Source organism: Podospora bellae-mahoneyi, chromosome 6 (assembly GCF_035222275.1).
Source record: "Podospora bellae-mahoneyi strain CBS 112042 chromosome 6, whole genome shotgun sequence".
Lineage (NCBI taxonomy): Eukaryota > Fungi > Ascomycota > Sordariomycetes > Sordariales > Podosporaceae > Podospora > Podospora bellae-mahoneyi.
In genome coordinates, this window is record NC_085885.1 from 773810 (window position 1) to 789174 (window position 15365).

Here is a 15365-nt window from a genome sequence, read left to right on the forward strand (position 1 = left end):
ATAGGGGTGTTGGGTGTTGGGTGTGGTGGTGGTAGTTGGAGATATAGGTGAGATAGGGTGGAATAAATATAAAGTCAAGAATTCAAGCTTTTTATGATATCTTGGTACTGTTATGGTGGTGATACACATATGTAATGTCTGTCGATCATCGATCGGTATTTGTAAACAACCCGAACCCTTTTTTTTTGTTCTTTTCTTGGCTGTGAGGGGTTTGGTCACTACCCAACCCCAGCCCCTGAATCTCCAACAACCTTTCCTCACAAACAAACCAGAACACACGCTCACGTTACACCAACCCCCAGAAACTGACTTCACACCACTTCTCGGTGTGGCTTCTCTTTTGGTCCGGAACTTTGATCCTGACCTGAAAAAGATATCGTTTTATTTTTTTGTGGTAGTGGTGTGCGTGCTAGATGCAGCGATGTTCCACCTAGCAGCATGCTACCTCAAGCCAAACGAGGAAGGAATCATGAGGTTGCACACCGCCTCCAAGCTGGCCGAGGAAAAGGGAGGGAAGGGGTTTGCTGCTGCGAGTGGTAGTAATGTGGAAAAGGTTAACAAACAAGAAGGGGTGGACCGGAAGCAGGAAGGAGAGCAAGGGGGTCGGGAGGATCACAGAGATGAAGTGAATAAAAAGGATGAGAAGGATGAGGGTATTGCCGAGAGAAAAGATGGGGAAGGCGACACTGTTGAGATTTTGGCTTGACAAGACGGAATTTTTTTTGAAGGGGGATTGCAGAGGAATGGTCGGTCTTGGTGTTTTTGCCCACGACGGTGCAAGGTGTGAATGAAGCACGGCGGTCAATCTAACATACCTACCTAGCAAAGCAGAACCCGCCATCTTCATAAACCCCAGCATCTTTTCTCAATAGTAAATCTCAAAGCTGATATTGCGCTACGGCGGCATATCGCCGGACGTCATACTCTCTATTCTCGCTGCTTACCCCTCCCCCTTCCTCCCCTTTCCCCACAAGAGTAAAGCACCCAGGGTATATACACCCATCGACCCCAACTTTCCCAACCCCGAAAAATATCACAAACGCCGAAACCCCATTTTGTATGAACCCTCCTTTTATTTCTCCCAAAAATGCCAGTCCAACCCCTCCATGGTATCATTGTACGTGAAATAGGTAGCCCCCCCCACCCCCCACCTCCCCAAAGAACTCCTCAACATGTCAGTCTTTCCCCCTCATCTCCACCATCCCTCACTCCACTCTCTCTTAAAATCAACACAGAGCTCCTCTGTGCTCAGCACCGCCCACTCCTAGTTAGGCTGAACAGCCAGAGCAGCCTGCAGCGACTCCAACAACTCCTGATCTTGGTGATCAGGGGTGGAATGATGATTAGGAGGTATTGGCAGCCCGGGAACTGCCGGAGGCGAGGCCTGTGCTGGTGACGGCTGGGCTGTCGAGGCCTGGGGTTGGGGCTGGTATGCCGTTTGAGCCGGCTGAGCCGGTCGTGGTGGTGCCGGCGAGGGCTGCGATGTTGTTGGCGAGGGGATGTGACGGTGTGGTTGTGCCTGAGGCTGAGCCTGCTGCTGGACTTGTTGCTGGGCCTGCCGGTGTTGATGGTGCATTTGCTGCTGTGGTTGCGGTGGCTGGGGCGCCTGAGCCTGGTGCTGCTGTTGTTGTTGTTGCTGTTGTTGATGCTGCTGTAATTGTTGAGAATGCGCCTGCTGAACATGCTGCTGATGAGAATGTTGTCGCTGAGCTTGCTGGTTTTGTTGGACTTGTTGAAGCTGCTGAGCCTGTTGTTGCTGTTGCTGGGCAGGCCGACTGTGTTGGACCTGTTGGTGTTGTTGCACCTGCTGACCCTGATGAGGTTGAGGGACCTGCTGAAGTTGCTGGGTCTGCTGATGCTGAGCCTGCTGAGCCTGCTGAGCCTGTTGGGCTTGCGGAGCGTGCTGGTGTTGCGCAGTAGGCTGGTGTGGCATCGTTTGTTGCCGTTGCGGAGCTGGCGGCTGCTGCTGCTGAGCTTGATGCTGCGGAGCCTGATATTGCTGGGCCTGGAGCTGCTGCTGTGCTTGATGCAGCTGCGACTGAGTCTGACGGTGGCCTTGTTGTTGGCCTTGCTGCTGAACAGGTTGTTGAACATGCTGCTGAACATGTTGCTGAGCGTGCTGCTGAGCGTGTTGCTGACCCTGGTTCTGCTGTTGCGGACTTTGTCTGTTCTGTTGCTGCTGTTGCTGCTGGGCTTGGTTCTGCTGAGGATGGTGAGGCTGATGAGCCTGGTGCTGTTGGGCCTGGTGATGCGGAGAAGACGGCTGTGGCTGCAAGTGATGATACTGCGGCTTACTTGGAGGCTGCATCGACGTGCTCGGAGCCGGCGCCGGGGCTATGGATGGAAACGATGTAACCTTTGGTAGGCCGTGGTGTTCCTGAGGCTCCGACTTGACCATTGGTGAGATGGGCACTGGAGGCAAACCGCCCGATGTTGCCGTAGTCGTATTGCCATTCATAGGCCCGCTCACGCCCGGGGTGGTTGGGCTTGCCCGCGGAGCTTGCACACTTGAATGTGGGCCGGGCATCACGGACTGGTTGTTGTGTTGCATATTCGACAGCGCCATCATTGTCTGCAGCCTGGCCTGTTCTTCTTGGCTATTCTGCCGCGCCTTCTCCTCGGCTTCCTTTCTTGCTGCCTGGGTCGGAGCCCGAGTCTTGAGCTCTCCTGTGACGTGTTGCAGATAGTACGGCATTTCCGAGTTCGTCTTGAGGAAAAATAGCTTCAGATTCCTTGCCTTGTCCTTCAGCTGGACCTGAGTGCGATCCCTCAGGATGGTTGAAATGGTTCCATGCGGCCCAAAAAGACCGAGAATTTGACTCCAATGGGGACCCTTCACCATGTCCAAACCAGCCATGAGAGCCTTCTCCTCTTCAGGACTCCAAGGCCTCCGAGTCGAATGCAGGCCTTCGCGCCTCGACGTATTAGATGACTTTGCAACAGCAGCCTGCCGAGCCTTTTCGTACAGAGCCGCAGTGGGTAAAGATTGGTTTGGTGGAAGGCCATTCTCGTTCGTGGCAGCTGGAGCAGCAGGGGCTGCTGGCGCGGGGCTCTGTGTGTACGTCTGATATTGGCCCTGGTGTTGTTGATTCATTTGCGCGATGTAGTGAGGATGGGCCGGGGCGTGTCCGAGATTTGCGGTCCCGACAGTCCCCGAGTATATCATAGTCGAGGTGGTGGGGAGCCCATGCGGCGGCTCTTCTGGGATTTTCGGAAGGCTGGCAGCGATTAGATTCGCCAATTCGGTAGTCGAGCTATTCATGTCATGCTGTCCAGCGGAAGAGTCCTTAATCAGCCCGCTCAGGTCATGCGACAAGGACGAATCCTTGGCCAACTCCTGCTCGATGAGTTTTTTCAATGTTTCGTCATCATGTTGACCTGACAGATCTTCGCCGTCGAGTTCTTTGGTTTCCCCAGCCATCGGAAGTTGCGCTGTTGCAAGCCTCAGCGTTTCAGCAAGGCTGTCGTGCTGCTCCTCGATTTCCATATTCGTGGCCAGAACTGGCTCCTCCTCTTGTGTGGGTATGTTGATGCCGTAGCTCCTGGCGTAGTCAACTATAACAGCCAGGTGGCCTTGCAAAAACAAGCTCAGCAACTCGGAGATTCTCTCGGGTGACGATTGCTCCGCCAACGACCCTGTTCTTGTCAGTCCACCGACATTCAGAAATCCAAACGGGGAGGAGCAAGTACTCTTGATAGATTCATCAGCAGCCGATTGGACCAGCAATTCCCTTCTCTCGCGAACCTGACCAACCAGCCGCTCCTCATCCGGATTCAATGCCAGATCTCCACTGCGATTCTTCAAAACCTCATCGAACCGAGCAGGAAACAAAGTGTCCAACACGCCCAGCGCCGGCTGCGGTGGTTGGTGATTAAGTGCATCCAAGAAGAGCCGCGTCTTCAAGCTAACTAGCAATTCGGTCAAAGAGTCCTTGTATTCGCCGTCTTCGGGGATGAAGACGCTGAAAAAAGAATCGTGCACATCTTTCAGTGTCACATCGCCTGAGCCAAACACCATGCCTGCCACCGAAGCCAAGTTTGACATGCGGATCGTCTCCCTATCTTCCGAGTCTGTGATTTCCAACTCGTCGACCGAAAGGAGGTGAGAGTCTGAGTACATCTTTCGTGTGCTTTCAAACACATTCCAGAGCATACCATAGGCCTTGTAAAACTCGGATTCGGTCTGGGCAAGAAGTGCATCGGTGTCAGCTTTGGTATTCTGCGACAGTCTGATGAGGATCTGAACAGCAAAACTGCCCATGTTCAGGAGGCTCATGGACCGCATATGGTAAAAGGAGTGACGCGTAAAGTTTGCGATTTTGTTCCGTGTTTTCTCAGCCTCGGGCGTGGCAGGTATTGGGTTGGTGGTCCGTATCACGTTCACATCGTAATTAGCCAGCGCATTATTCAGCATCGTTTCCAGGTCGACAGGCGCCATGTCATGCCCATTCATCTCACCATGTCCCGCTTGCTCTGGGTGCCCGAGTTGCGCCTCATGTTGGGCAAACTCCATCTTCAACCGTTTTGCCAGGCTATCCTCATCATCCACGTCAGAGCTCCTGGGTCGTTTGGCTTCACTCGGCATCTGGGCAGTAACGGGGACTCCCGGTGAAGGGTCAATTGGTGTTTGAGAGTCTGCCGGGGGTTGAGACATCGTCGGTTGCGGTAATAGCGCTTGAGATGGAGACTGATGCACGAGGGCATCCGTCTGGGCTTGGGCAGATGCTAAGAGCTGCTCTATCTGGACTGAAGGCGATTGTGCATCGAGCGCTGTGGTTGGAGTCGCAGCAAGCAGGTTCGGCGCCGGGCTCGGAACGGGGGCGGGAGTTGATGGTGGTGGGAGAGAGGAAACTGCTGCGGCTGTAGATATTAACGGAGTGGCAGGAGTTGCCGGCGTTGTTGGCGCTGCTGGCACTGTGAGTGTGGGTGTGGGTGTGGTTGTGGTTGTGGCTTCCCCATGTTGCGACGTGGGCGGTGGTGGCGGCGGAGGAGGAGCAGGAGCAGGAGCAGTCGGAGCCGCAGTCTTCTCAGGAGCAACATCTGGCGCTTGTTGAGATGGAGGTTGTTCAGGATCGGCCTTGATTGGACTATCGGCGTCTGGCATCGGAACATCGTCGTTGCTGCTGTTGTTAAAGGCAGCAAAGAGATCGGCCTCGAGACCGGCGAGCATCGTGTCGGCCATGTTCGCAGCTTAGAGCGCGAAGCCCATTGAACGGAAGCTGAAGTCTCGTCGGTTTGACCCGCACACTTAGTGGCAGACTTGAACCGATCTCGAAGTATGTATACGACAAAAGAAGACAGTCCAATGGGTCCGACGGCGGGTGTCGTCTCTCTTGGGCGGGCGGTGTCGTTATCGCGGTCTTGGGCGGGACTGGGGAGATGTCGGAGAAATTTTTCTGACGTCCGACATCCAAAGTTGCCCTTATTTTGTGCCCCAGCCTCCGATACACAAGCTGCGTTTATGTGCTTGAAATTCCAAGGAAATACCAAAAATCCAGCCACATCCGTCAATTCCAAAGAATACTGAGCTCAACAAGGGCATTTTGATAACAACTACGAGCAACTCTCGTTTCATGCTTCGATTGACTCCGCATGATCGTGTATGTCTTCAAAGAGAAGCCAGCTAGCGAAGTGACGGATAACAAGGCACTATCTAATCAGAAGGCACCTCAGCTTGCAATTGGCCATCCACGATAGAAATAGCGATCAAGATGCGTGCGGTTGGGATCGAATACTCATGGGGGAATATAAATGTGCAAGGCTAGCTTTACAAAGAAATCTTTAGGTGCAGGACGCATGGGTTGGAAGTTGGGGATGTGATAGAAAAGTGATACGACTCAGGCTCTCATGGGACTTACCTATCTCGGTTTCCATCTTCCGTCAGCCAGACCTTGACTGGGAAAGCCGTAGAACTTCAACATGCTCATCAGGTCTCCAGCGTCACCCAGTAAGCCTCAGGAAGGCCCCGAGAAAAGTCCGATTGTGTTTAAAAGAAGAGAACCGACTTTTGGTGTGCTTCACGGGGTCTAGAATCGTTCGAGTTCCGGTAGCATCGTCCACGCTGAGCCATGAGAGAGCATACGATGGTGTCTCAGAAGGTGTGGTATAAACAATAGTATCATGAAGAAGCACTAGTGGTGCGCAGCATTCGGCGGGAGGGAAGGATCTCGGCCGCCCGGAGCATGCAGCACGGAGGACCGTTGCAACTTGACATTGCCGAGAGATGTTCCCCGGGTCTTGGATCGGAGATAACGGAGAGCTATCTAGACCCCTTAGATTACTATTCACACACCATGTTTCTTGATGAGATACAGCTTCGCTCTCCATTGCCTCGAAGCATCCAAAGAACGGTGGTTATTAATTGAGACAGTATCAAACATACTGGCAGCCACCTCGAAGATCAACTACTAATGATCATGCCGAGGCAGTCGAGGAATGGACGTCTCAACAAAGGAAAGATGCGGGGAGGCGGAGTGCTACAACAAACCCGTGGAGATCGGTGACAACATATGGGAATGGTAGCAATCCGTCTGTTCGGCTTTCCTCAAGCTTTCTTGCCCCAGCTTCCGGGGATAGACTCTGGGCTCTTATATCATCCAGGTAAAGACATGGACGAATGACATGAATGCCTAGGCACGCTTCAACGCGGCTTATGTTTCAATGCTGGATGGAGCATTGTGTGTCGCCCCCTGAGCGGGGTTCATAGTCCCGCTACCATCGTCATGCGGGGAAAGTACGCAGCCAACGAGATGTGATGCTCGGAATGGCGGAATCCAGTGGACATCGTGAGAACATCTTCAGTCAAGTCACCAGCGGTGAGGTGGTGGAGAGAGAGCGAGAGCCGTGGACCTTTGGTATGGATACCCCGTGAGTTGTCTGCCTCGAAATGATGGAGATTATGAGGCGCTTGGGGAGATTCTGGGGAAGAGGCAGAGCCACCCGCGTCACCCCCCGACCCCGCGACCCCCGCTTCCGCTGCATGCACTTCCAGTTCCGTGGCCGTGACCCACTCGGCCGTCCACTGCCAGTGCCATCCGGGGGGGGAAGGATGAACTGGTAGCTGGTACCCCTCGCCACTACTTTGTCCCCTACTGTTTTCCGGCGCAACATGTATTTAAGGTCCTGCGGGGACGCCCTCTCGTCCTCGCTGCTTCCCCATTCCCCTCACAGCTTCCCACCTTGACACCTGAAACAGCGAGCTGGTTTCGTTCTTCCTGTCCCAATCTGTCCATATCCCAAGCTGTTACACGAAGCTGCCAACATCATGGCCAACGTCTTCACCGAGCTCAAGACCCCTACCACGGGCACCTACAAGCAGCCCACCGGACTGTATGTGGCTTCTCTTTCTTCCCCATAGTGAACCACTCACCCTAACCCTGACTTGTACAGCTTCATCAACAACGAGTTCGTCGAGGGTGTCGAGAAGAAGACCTTTGAGGTCATCAACCCCGCCACCGAGGAGGTCATCTGCTCCGTCCACGAAGCCACCGAGGCCGACGTCGACATTGCCGTCAAGGCTGCTCGCGATGCCTTCGAGGGCCCGTGGCGCCAGGTTACCCCTCAGCAGCGTGGAAACTTGCTGCTTAAGCTTGCCGACCTGATCGAGAAGAACCTTGAGCTCCTTGCTTCCGTCGAGTCCCTTGACAATGGCAAGTCCATCACCATGGCTCGTGGAGATGTTGGCGCCGTTGTTGGTTGCATTCGGTACTATGGCGGCTGGGCCGACAAGATTGAGGGCAAGACTATTGATATTGCGCCAGACATGTTCCACTACACCAGACTCGAGCCGGTGCGTTGTCCTTGGGTACGAAGCCACCATAAACTGCTGATGCTAACTGTCGTGTCATTTAGATTGGCGTCTGCGGCCAGATCATCCCATGGAACTTCCCACTTCTGATGCTCGGCTGGAAGATTGGACCTGCTCTGGCTACCGGTAACACTGTTGTTCTCAAGACCGCTGAGCAAACGCCTTTGTCCGGTCTCGTCTTTGCTCAGTTCGTCAAGGAGGCTGGTTTCCCTCCCGGTGTTCTCAACATCATCTCTGGCTTCGGCAAGACTGCCGGCGCTGCCATCTCTTCCCATATGGACATCGACAAGGTCGCCTTTACTGGCTCCACTGTTGTTGGCCGCACCATCATGAAGGCCGCTGCCTCTTCTAACCTCAAGAAGGTCACCCTCGAACTGGGCGGCAAGTCCCCCAATATCGTCTTCAACGATGCCGATATCGAGCAGACCATCAGCTGGGTCAACTTTGGTATCTACTTCAACCACGGCCAGTGCTGCTGCGCCGGATCTCGTATCTACGTGCAGTCCGGCATCTACGACAAGTTCGTCGCCGCTTTCAAGAAGCGCGCTGAGGCGAACAAGGTCGGCGACCCATTCCACCCTGAGACCTTCCAAGGCCCCCAGGTGTCTCAGCTCCAATACGATCGTATCATGGAGTACATTGAGTCCGGCAAGAGCGAAGGCGCTACAGTCGAGACTGGTGGTGCCCGTCACGGTGACAAGGGCTACTTCATCCAGCCCACCATCTTCACCAACGTCAGCCCCAAGATGAAGATCATGCAGGAAGAGATCTTCGGCCCCGTCTGCGCTATCGCCAAGTTCGACACCGAGGAGGAGGTCCTCCAGATGGCCCACGACACCATTTATGGTCTTGCCTCTGCTGTCCACACCAAGGATCTCAACACCGCGATCCGGGTCGCCAACTCCCTCCGTGCCGGTACCGTCTGGGTCAACTGCTACAACCTGCTTTCGCACCAGCTGCCATTCGGTGGTTATGCTCAGAGTGGTATCGGGCGCGAGTTGGGTGAGGAGGCTTTGGCCAACTACACGCAACACAAGTCTGTCGCCATCAGATTGGGTGGTGCGTTGTTTGGTTAAGCGTCTTGCTGTCGGGATAGGGTAAAAGTGTGTCTGGTTCAGGGGTAATGAATTGGGAGCTTGATGTATTCTTACAATGTAACGTACTCTGGGTTGCGGGTTAGGCCTAATCTTTGGGTGTATCAGGGTTACGAAGTAATGACAAAACGCGATGATATTCGAACATTTTATGATACGTCCTCTTGAACCACACGTTGTCATGTATGGCCAAATTATGGTCTTCAAAAGAAGTGATGATACATGTACCTTTTGAAGGCCTTTGGCAATCCACGATAACTCTGCCATGTTTTTGACCGGTAGAGATCAAGGCGCATCCCTTTCTGCTTCCGGTCTTGTGGGCATACGGAGGGCAGTGCTCTCCGCCAGGGCACATCGGCTGGGCACATCGGCTCGGCCTCTCTCTGTGCAGGAGTCTGGGGGCGAGGATTCTCGGTTTCTTGGGGTTTGACCAACTGCTGGAGGGTCTCTTCCCAGGGCGAGAGTTGATGGCATTTTGATGCTTGAGTTTGATGGATTGGTTGGTGCTGGGGTGTCTTGTTGCTACCAATAGGTTGAAAAGAAGAGTGAAAGGATGAGGTTTGATGGACCGGTATTAGTGGTCTCTACCGCGTTATTTATGCATTTTGAGAGGAACCGGTGATGAGATTGAAACCTAAATTGACCTTGTTACCAAGAATGTGAGACAGACATGTCTATCTGGACGGGCCTGGTGACGATTCTAGGTGCTACAAGACTGATCCGGTATCAGGGTACATTACCTAAAACTCTAGAAAAAGGAACTGTTTGTTGAAGGAATAGCGGGTGAGGCGTTGCGTTTGGGTGTTTGTTTGTGGCCCTGAATATGCCGTGGGATAATGAGAGAGGGCACGTGAGAGGATGAGTGGTCTTGCTAGTCTTGGTCAGGCTTGCAAGTAGGTCTTGCCATTTTAACGATGGATGACTTGGTGGTTCTTTCCTCATGGGCATAGGCGAACTGAACACCTGCCTACACCTGAAACGGGACCCCACCACGTCACATACCCACATGTTCAGGTTGGCTTATTGCAACTGAGCTGGACGCATATTTTCCGCTGGACTTCCAATATGTAGCATACGAAAAAGAAACAGTCCCATTCAAGCTAGCTATACCGACAGCAGCAAAACCTGTAAGAGATTGTCCAGGACCAACTAGACCTTTGCTAATTCCGTTTCCTCGTCACCTTCTTGATGACCTTTCTCATCCCATCTCCGACCTTCTCGCCCTCCTCCCTCGCCTTCTCCAGCCCGCCTGGTTTCAGCCCACCAGGCAAGAACCACCACATCAACAAGATGAAAATGAGAATCGCCAGACAGATCGGCTGCAACACTTCCACCCCCTTACTCTGAGCGATGGCCCCCACCGCAAACGGGAACAGTGCCGCGCCCCCTCCGCCGAATGCTGCAGCAAATCCAATCGCTGAAACATGATAATCGCTCGGCAGCAACTTTGTCGCCGCCACAATCGCCGCCGGAAATAACGGACCCAAGAAGAAACCCAAGAACGTAGCAAAGGTTGCCGATGCCGCGAAGTTGGGTACAGTCCAGTAGAGGACTTGCATCACAATCGAGAGCACCAGATAGATGGTGATGGCAAGCTTTTCTCCTATCCTCCCTGTGACAAAACCCAACACCACCCGTCCCACTGTCAATCCAAGCCAGAAGAAAGTAACAGTCAGACCAGCCAGAAAAGGTTCAGCATTGCGGACTCGCAACATAAACGTTGTGATCCACCCTCCCAGCGACACCTCGGCGCCTACATACCCAAGCAGGAACATGGCGAGGATCCAAGTAATGGGTTCTTTGAGCACTGTTCGAGTCGTGGTTCTCTTTCCACCAGTGGTATCTAAAAACTGAGCTCTGTAGAGCTTGGCCGTCGCCCTCCAGAATGCCGCCGTTAGGAATACGAGACCGACACCATCCAGACCAATCATCACATAGTAAAACGTGTACCACTCCAATCCTCCCTTGGTCACCATCGCTGTCGCAATCAAGGGTCCGATGGTGGCGCCTAAACCGTAAGCGCCGTGAAGAAGACCGAGAAGCTCATTGGCGTTGTGCATATTGCCTATCCAAGCGTTCCAAGCACTGTCTTCGATGCCATTACCGTAGCCGGTGAAAGCTAGGACGACTGGCAGAACGGGATAGGGCGGGTGGAAGACAAGCGGAATGATACCAATGAGACGACAAACGGGACCGAGGACGGCGATACCAACTTGCCCGAAGTGGTGGTGGACCAGTGAATTGCTGAGTGCTGCGAGGGTGTACCCTATGAAGGGAGACAGGAAGACAAGGGAGACGGCGGTGTAGGAGATGGAATAGTATGTTTCGATGTAGGGAAGAAGGGCACCGACAGCGCCGTCAGTCATACCCATGAGGATGAAAGCGTATATGGTGCCGAGAAAGCGGAAGATGTTTGTGGCGGATTGGTTCCATCGTTGTTGGAGGGGAGGAGCCGAGGCTTCCTCATCCGTGGTCTCTTCCGACAAGTCGACCTTTTCAGGATCGCGTGCTGGGATGATGGACTCATCCATCTTCCTGGGACTATTGGGATTGTCGACACCGACGTGGTCTGGACTGGCGGTCGACATGGTGACGGGAGACTGGCGGGCGGATGATGAAGTAGAGTCGGGACGCAATCTCAACCACGGCCATGGAAGACCTCTCATATACACGATGGATCCGACCCCGGCCTCGTCAGATATCGCGACAGCAAGATCAACCACACCGCATTCTAGAACCTTTCACGAGAGGAAAGAAGCCCCGAAGTAGAGGCGGCTTGAGTGTGGGGGGAGGGGCAAAACAAGGGCCTTGTGGGCTGCATACTTTTTTTCTACGTTAGCCCCGGGGAAGAGCGCTTGCCTTGCATTGGCGGCATTCTTCATATCCCGCTCTTAAACCCGTGTTTTTTTTTTTTGTTCTCTGACAGTAGCATTTCACGACTGACAAACCAGCATCCGATGACGTTCCATCAAGGCTTGAAAGAACGGGGGGGCTTGGCGAGAACACCAACACTGTGGACAAGTTCCCGAGGATCTGCCGCCGGCCCGTGCCAACCGGACCATCTGGACCTGACTCTCTTCGCTTTAGGGTCCCATGACCAGTTTGCAATATTTTGCGTATATATTGCTTATTGGGGGACTTTTGGGAGGTTGGGTGTCGGTGTGAATAATACAATCACTGCGGGGTGGGTTTGGGATTCAGCCGATGTTTTGGCGGGGCGGGCCGAGTCTTATCATGGAACGAGATGGTGGTGTCGAGTTGGATGAATGTCGGTTGAACATCGGGAAAGTGTCATGGCCCGAGGGGCTATTCCTGGGGTCTAGGAGTCATTCAGGATTTGACTTAGTATCATTGTCAGCCGGGACACGAGGATGAAGCTGTAGCTTCTGGGGGTCGACGATGGTGCCGGGATGCTAATGCGGAGCGGACAGGTGTGGGTCTTTCGGAAGAGGTCGAACGGTTTTGTCCCGAAATGGAAACTCCGCTCACGGTATCCCGACTGGCGACCGACTTTATATCATCACCACCGCCCTCGATGCGGGTTGTGTTACCTCTCGTAATTGCGGGCCATATTCCTCCATGGGGATGAATCCTGAGGCTTATCAGGACCAACGACACTTTGCAAACGACGCACTTCCGATGTTTTGCCGTGCGAGCTGACCGAAGTCTAAAAGAGAAGCGGAACCAGATTCGTCAAACTCTTGACATATTCGTCGAGCTGAGGGCTTTCGGGAAAGCCAAAGGAGACCGGCTGGATAGGGGACAATAGCTGGGTCAGAGAGATGGTCACGGACAGGTGTCAGGAGCCGGCGCCAAGACAAGGTTGCGGGAACCACGCCTGTGCCTCACTATCAACAACAGGTCATGAAAGAAGTTAAGATTTCTAATACAGGTATGTCCACCATGTTGCTCTTCACATTAATCTCTGGCTAATACTCCCATAGTTTCGTTCCATCTTATTACATCCGACATGCCCCTGTGCCTGGATTCGAGACCGAACCCCTCCCCCGCCATCAACCTCGTCTTTCGAAAGGAACCAAGATGTTCTGTATTCTCCGTGTCATATCTCTCTTGGCGTCTCTAGGCTGGCGGGGCTGGTATGTGGCTTGAACTAAGACGTTGCCATCTCGCGTTGGTTCTGAGCTGAAGAAGTCCAAACGATCCTCTCGGTGATCCCGGGCTTTGGCCCCCTCATGGTGGGAGCAACTGGAGCTGGTGTTGGTCAGCATTTAGTACAGATCAGTCGGGGCGATGTATCAAGAACGAAGACCTACTGGCAACTCTCGGGCATTTTGGGGGAAAGGCTGGATGTTTGACAAGTTCTCTGGTGGTGGTGAAGTCAAGATGTTGGGACTGACTGATAGCAGGACTTACCAGCATCAACAAATGCAACCGGCAGACTCAGGGGTATATATCTGCTCGCCTCATCGTTACGACCACCATCCGTCCTGCCCATTACCAAGCCCAACGCACCAAACACCATACTGATATTGGCATGGCAGCCCTCCTTTGTCGACTTGGGCTACCCCCCATCACATGTAACATCTGCAAGGCTCAACTGAAACCGACAAGCCACACACTACAAATTACAACACAGTCTACGCGTATGGTTCAAAAGCGCATACTTTCACGCCTCTGGGACACTCCAGCATCTGCAGGGTTCGTGGTAAACACTGCCGGAAAAGGGTACCGTTGCCCTTGGGGTGTGGTAGGGTGATACCCCACAAACGTTGTGCGTCGGTATGGGGGAGCATCATCTCATTATCCCCCGGCAGAAAACAGCTGGCCAACAACAATGGGGGAACATAGACCAGAGATCCTTCTTCAGAAGCTTTTTCCTCATTGGAAGCATAATTGGTGCCGGAGGCAGCAAACACGGGACCGAGCCCCAACACACCGAAACAAAATCCGGTGGTTGTGGTGTGTGTGAGGTTGTATGGGGCGGCTATCAACGAACCATGTCAATACCCCATGGTCACACATGACGGTAGTTTTCTGCAGAAGCTCCGCGGGCTCCGAATTTCCCATTTTGCCACATGGCCACCCTCACAATGTTCATCGCCTGGCGCCTGTCGCGGCTGAATGACCACACCCTTTCAAGCTCAGACACCACGTCTGCACACGCCATCGAAGGAACTTTGGACCCCTGTCGCCTGGTCATGACACACCACACAAAGACCTCACCGGTTTGTGTGGTTCCAAGTAAGCGCCATAAGCGCAGAGTTACACAAAGTTAGCTCAAATTCTAAAGAGATAAGGCTGCGGGTGAGACGGGAGGGACGGGTAAGATGACGATGAGTAAACGTCTGGTTTGTTTCCGACTGACGCCACATGGGTTGTCTCTACCCTACAGGGCAGCTTGGATCAGATGAACTAACGAACCCTCCCTCTCAAGTCCGAAAACAGCACATGCCATGGTTGGGGACCTTCTACATTAGGGTGTTGTTGTCTACACGTTTTATGCATCAGCCTAGATGCAAGTCAGCGCGGCAGTCCATCTGCAAGCGGAAGCGAGAGAAATAAGACTTGACACATGAAACAAGTTTGGAGCAGAGAAGACAGGAGTCTATAGCAATATCACGATGGTGTTTCTTTTTACCAGATTGGATCAGACGTAATCCGAGCATTTGGGGTCCGAGAATGGTCTCGGCATGGTTTTCTGGGGGCCAAAAGCTGCCGTGCCACAGTCATTGTTAAGTGCAGGTCTTACAAAGAATTTGGCAGCCTGATATGCAAAGGCATATGCACCTCAGCCCTATACATCATCACCTCTCTACTTTCTAATTGCTCTCTCTTGGTTGCCTGAGCAGGTGCATTTGCGGCGTGGTCTTGTGGGAAATGTTGTAAAGTCCGTCAGGAGATACGGTCCGGGCTTTCCACTTTGGTCTCTGACGAGGCTGTAGGGAGGGAGAGAAGGAGGCTGGAGGAGACAGGAGTAGGAAGGCAGCCACCATACGGAAGAGAGGTCAAAAGCTATGTACCTCCCCGGGTAAGGTTGTGTTGCATGATGAGGCAAGAATCTTTAGGGGTTGTTCTCTTTGAGGGTGCATAGTACTCTCGAGACCTCTTTCGAGACACAGGAGGAGGGCTTGGTATCATTTCTCTGTTGACATTGCACACTACCTTGGGCTTCCGTCGCTCGGACCCCCTTCAACATCTACTCCTCGAATTATTGGAGGTTGTCATAAGGATGCAGCATATGCATCTTTCATGGTCGTTGCCGCCGTGCCTGGTTGCAGTTTCACAGGCATTATTAACGTACATCCTGTCCAGGGAAGCAAGCTACGATGGGTGTTCACACTCATAAAATCTTCCGTAGTATAGTGGTCAGTATGTGAGCTTGTCAATTCCTCGACTCCACCAGTCGGAATAACAACGCTCGAGACCCGGGTTCAATTCCCGGCGGGAGAGTACCACGCGTTTTTTATTTTCCAGCTTTTTTTTTCAAGCTGAATGTGCTTGTT

At 53.1% G+C, this 15365-nt stretch overlaps 4 protein-coding genes and 1 non-coding gene across 5 annotated transcripts; 3 read left to right on the forward strand and 2 right to left on the reverse strand.

The window, feature by feature from the left end:
- Nucleotides 1-421: 421 nt before the first annotated feature.
- On the forward strand, nucleotides 422-706 carry QC761_0089580 (uncharacterized protein; the record flags this gene model as incomplete). Its single annotated transcript, XM_062872948.1, has 1 exon — nucleotides 422-706. One exon carries the CDS (start codon nucleotides 422-424, stop codon nucleotides 704-706), a length of 285 nt encoding a protein of 94 aa, XP_062729183.1.
- A 454-nt stretch (nucleotides 707-1160) lies between these two features.
- TBF1 (TTAGGG repeat binding factor) lies at nucleotides 1161-6015 on the reverse strand. Its single transcript, XM_062880948.1, has 3 exons — nucleotides 5859-6015; nucleotides 3691-5653; nucleotides 1161-3636 (listed from the first exon to the last, which is right to left on the reverse strand). Exons 2-3 carry the CDS (start codon nucleotides 5180-5182, stop codon nucleotides 1265-1267), a joined length of 3864 nt encoding a protein of 1287 aa, XP_062729184.1. The 5' UTR covers nucleotides 5183-5653; nucleotides 5859-6015; the 3' UTR covers nucleotides 1161-1264.
- A 567-nt stretch (nucleotides 6016-6582) lies between these two features.
- On the forward strand, nucleotides 6583-9279 carry ALD5 (aldehyde dehydrogenase (NAD(P)(+)) ald5). Its single transcript, XM_062880949.1, has 3 exons — nucleotides 6583-7329; nucleotides 7390-7789; nucleotides 7852-9279. The coding sequence occupies exons 1-3, from the start codon at nucleotides 7265-7267 to the stop codon at nucleotides 8881-8883; spliced, it is 1497 nt and encodes a 498-aa protein (XP_062729185.1). The 5' UTR covers nucleotides 6583-7264; the 3' UTR covers nucleotides 8884-9279.
- A 782-nt stretch (nucleotides 9280-10061) lies between these two features.
- On the reverse strand, nucleotides 10062-11489 carry QC761_605000 (uncharacterized protein; the record flags this gene model as incomplete). Its single annotated transcript, XM_062880950.1, has 1 exon — nucleotides 10062-11489. The coding sequence occupies one exon, from the start codon at nucleotides 11487-11489 to the stop codon at nucleotides 10062-10064; it is 1428 nt and encodes a 475-aa protein (XP_062729186.1).
- A 3721-nt stretch (nucleotides 11490-15210) lies between these two features.
- On the forward strand, nucleotides 15211-15312 carry QC761_0089620. Its single transcript has one exon. It is a non-coding gene; the product is annotated as a tRNA-Asp (tRNA).
- The last annotated feature ends 53 nt before the right edge of the window (nucleotides 15313-15365 follow it).